Genomic DNA, 3932 nt, shown 5'->3' with positions numbered 1-3932 from the left:
CACAACGCATACAATGGAGGTTATTATATTAATTAATATTACAATACCATATTAAATAACTAAATCAAAATTAGAAGGTTGGAATTAAAACTGTTTCATAAACTTCAAGAGAAATCAGCAAGAAGAACTAATAGTGGAGTAAAGATCATAATAAAATTCAGAAAAATGGAGCTTATAATCAAACTTAATTATGTTTAATTAGTAATCAGGATTAGAAGGCCATAATCAAATTGTTTTACATATATATAATTCTTGAGAAAAAAACAGAGAAAATGAGTAGATAGAAGAGAGATTTAAATTGATTAGTACATGCGCATCTTTAATTTATCATCACAAACAACGACAAAATTGGAAGTATATTTCTTGGTTGGTGTATGGCTATCTTAATCTTTCAATGATTAATTTATGTTCCTTAATTAATTAAATCAAGGTGCCTTAACCATGCATTCATGGATGTAGTGAAATATAAGACAAGAGAAAGAGCATTTCTTTTCTAATTATTTGGACAATAAGTAGCCAAAGAAGTACACACGAAATTAAACATTAACCTCTGATTTCAATTAATTAAACAAGAAAAAGAAGAAGAAGAATATTACTTACTGTTCCTATAATTGCAATTATTGAATGATTAATTATCAAACCAAGGAAAGAGACAAAAAGCTTATAATTATTTCCTTATACTCAAAAATATCAAAAATCAAGAGAAAAAGCTTACAAATCAAAAGGAAGAATTAATTCGCTCCATGGCCTTCTTTGGCCTTGTGCATATAATCATATTCTCATGCAGATATATATATATATATATATTTTTCATAAGTAGGGATGTAATCTTCTTATTATTACTATTAAATAAAGTGAATAAATCACATATTTATTAAAAAAAGAACAAAACATACATATCTGGAACTAAACAGAGAATTGAACCAGAGAAAAAGAAAAGAAACCACTACAAACTAGACGAGAAATGGAAAGCAATCATACAAACTTATATAACTAATTAAACATGTAATTATATATATGTATATATATATCAATATATGAGGCTTACAAGGAGTTGGGATGATTATAATCTTATTATTATTTTTTCATACAAACTTATATAACTAATTAAACATGCAATTATAAGGGCATGCATGAAAATAGAGCCCCTTAAAAAGCTCTATATAATCCCCAACCAAACAACCCCTTATGCTTTCTCTTCTCCACTTCCATTCAAAAGCTAATGCCTTCATCCTCCTCAGTACTCTCTTCTCCATCCTCCATGAAAGACAAACAAAAGAAAGGAGAAGTAAGTATGATTTCTCTCCCTATCTATCTATCTATATATATATATATATACAGGATGGAAATTAATTAGTTTTGTGTGTGTTCTTGATCATCTTCTTTTGATGAAAAGGTCATGTGGCCAAGGTTGGTGGCAAACAAGTTGTTAGGAAGGCAATTAGGAAGCTATTCATTCATGGCTGATTACCCGAGCTTCGATATTATGCAAGAGATGGAGGATTTGAATAGTATAAGCAATCCAAAGAAGATATTCAATCACAAGGACACACAAAAGTACAAGTAAGAGTTTGAATTTTATAAATCCATCACCCCAACCTTTCTTTTCTCTAATCCTTCCATCCTTAATTAACTTCACCATCTTTGTCACAGAGTTTTTGTTAGTACTTGGAATGTTGGAGGTGTTCCTCCCACTGATAATCTTGAGTTGGAGGATTGGTTGGACACAAAGAATAACGCCTATGACATTTATGTTCTTGGGTAAATATATATATAAATCCATACAAATATATATGTATTCAAAAACTATATGATCATTAATAAAGATGATTTAATTGTTTGAAGGTTTCAAGAGATAGTTCCACTGAGTGCAAAGAATGTCCTTGGAGCAGAGAAGAGTAAGGTAGCCATGAAATGGAACTCACTCATTAGAGCAACACTAAATAAGTCCTTATCAAACTCACAAAGATGTGAAGAACTTAAGGTAGGGGAGAGGGTGAAGGTTTATCCAGTAAAAGATGGATGTAAATTCACAACACAAGATTTCAGGTGCATCATTAGCAAGCAGATGGTTGGAATTTTCGTCTCCGTTTGGGTGCGAGGCGATCTCCGGCGATTCATTGGATACCCGAGTGTTTCTTGCGTCGGTTGTGGCATAATGAGTTGTCTTGGAAACAAGGTGAGCTCCTGACTTATGCAATTGGTTAAGGTTCAAGATGTAGAATATGAATAATTTTGTGTATATTTATTTATATATATGTACAGGGATCGGTATCGGTTCGGTTTCGGTTGCATGAAACAAGCTTTTGCTTTGTGTGTTGTCATTTGGCATCAGGAGGAAAAGAAGGAGATGAAATGCTTAGGAATTCAGATGCTGTGGAGATCTTCTCAAGGACTGGTTTCCCAAGAGGACCTTTTCTTGATCAACCAAAGAAGATACTTGATCATGAGTGAGTACTGATCTCAACGGAGATGGTGACTGTTAATCTAATTTATTTATAAAATCATTAAGTTATTTGCAAGTCGGAGCCGCCAAAGTCTTATTAAAGTATAAATTGCACCACTTGCCTTTAGTTTCAATTTTATAGAACAATTAAGTATGAATAATATATATAATTAATTAACATTTTGCTTGTTTGTTTGTTTGTTATTTATGCAGTAGGGTAGTCTTGTTTGGTGATTTGAATTATAGAATTTCATTGCCTGAAGAGTCTACAAGGTCATTGGTGGCACAAAAGGAATGGAACACATTATTAGAGAAAGATCAAGTATGGTTGATTATTAACTCATTTAATTCATGATCATATGAAGCTTGTTAATTTGGTCATGGTGAGCAATTGCATGGATGTGTATACAGTTGAGAGGTGAGGTTTCTGAAGGCCGAGCTTTCGACGGTTGGCACGAAGGACCGATACTCTTCTCTCCGACTTATAAATACTACCCCAACTCTGATGAATATTATGGTTGCATACAAAGGAAGAAAGGCGAAAAGAAACGATCTCCGGCATGGTGAGAATTATCAATAATTAAACTAAAAATCAAGAACAATAAAATTTTTTTTAGTAAAGTGGATAAACCACTAATTTATTAAACTAAAATTAAGTTTTATGTCTTTCTTTAATGTAATTTGGTTAGGTGTGATCGAATACTTTGGCGTGGAAATGGATTGAAGCAATGCTTATATGATCGATGCGAGGCAAAACTATCCGATCATCGACCGGTGAGAGCAATCTTTACTGCTGAAGTTGAGGTTCTAAGAAGTGCAAACTCACTGAAGAGCTTCTTCATGTCTGATAGATTTCATCATATTCAAGACCCTTTGGAGCTCTTCTCAAATGAAGATTATTCATTGAATAGAAGATCAAGTTTAGAGCTATAATTTAGTGGTGAATTTTGTTTATCTTAAAAGAAATTTGCATAGATATGTATATAGAGTGAGATGGGCCTGAATTGTGACAGAATAAAACTTTAAAAGAGGACTAAATACATATAAAATTAATAGAAATGATGAAGAAGATGGCAGCACGTTGCATGGGATTTTAGTGAATGCATTGTTATGAGTGTTTTGAGTATTCAAAGAAATGGAGACAATCTTCTTCTATTTGTGTATATATATATTTAATTGATCAATTATATGTCAAAAATAATTAAGTTGAAACTTTTGATTAATTTTAGGGACCACATATATATTTTTCTGATGTCTGTGGTTGATGAAACTTGCATATTTTTTTGTGATTTTGTGCTTTGGCAAAGTATATATTTTTTTGTTATTTATTAAATTACATGTACTTAGGACCACAATGCATTCTCAAACTCCATTTCCTCCGTGTATATTATATATTATGCAAATATATTTCTTTGTTTGAATTCATCTTATGTATATGACTTTTTTTATTTATAATTCATCTAGAGTGGTTGAATTGGTAGCCTTT

At 31.7% G+C, this 3932-nt stretch overlaps 1 protein-coding gene across 1 annotated transcript; it reads left to right on the top strand.

Annotated features, from left to right (window-relative positions):
* Positions 1 to 1212: 1212 nt before the first annotated feature.
* On the top strand, positions 1213 to 3578 carry LOC120282550 (type IV inositol polyphosphate 5-phosphatase 9-like). The gene is made up of 8 exons (XM_039289381.1): positions 1213 to 1288; positions 1397 to 1563; positions 1654 to 1761; positions 1846 to 2179; positions 2266 to 2450; positions 2660 to 2768; positions 2858 to 3009; positions 3136 to 3578. The coding sequence occupies exons 1-8, from the start codon at positions 1223 to 1225 to the stop codon at positions 3377 to 3379; spliced, it is 1365 nt and encodes a 454-aa protein (XP_039145315.1). The 5' UTR covers positions 1213 to 1222; the 3' UTR covers positions 3380 to 3578.
* Positions 3579 to 3932: the final 354 nt, after the last annotated feature.

This window comes from Dioscorea cayenensis, chromosome 18 (assembly GCF_009730915.1).
Source record: "Dioscorea cayenensis subsp. rotundata cultivar TDr96_F1 chromosome 18, TDr96_F1_v2_PseudoChromosome.rev07_lg8_w22 25.fasta, whole genome shotgun sequence".
Classification (NCBI taxonomy): Eukaryota; Viridiplantae; Streptophyta; class Magnoliopsida; order Dioscoreales; family Dioscoreaceae; genus Dioscorea; species Dioscorea cayenensis.
The sequence above is the reverse complement of the archived record's forward strand: the minus strand, read 5'-3'. Positions and strand labels throughout refer to the sequence as shown.

Coding starts and splice junctions, on each gene's coding strand:
- LOC120282550 (XM_039289381.1), top strand. CDS start 1,223: ATGCCTTCATCCTCCTCAGTACTCTCTTCTCCATCCTCCATGAAAGAC. Junction 2,451..2,659: donor AAGAAGATACTTGATCATGA/GTGAGTACTGAT, acceptor TTATTTATGCAG/TAGGGTAGTCTTGTTTGGTG. Junction 2,769..2,857: donor CATTATTAGAGAAAGATCAA/GTATGGTTGATT, acceptor ATGTGTATACAG/TTGAGAGGTGAGGTTTCTGA.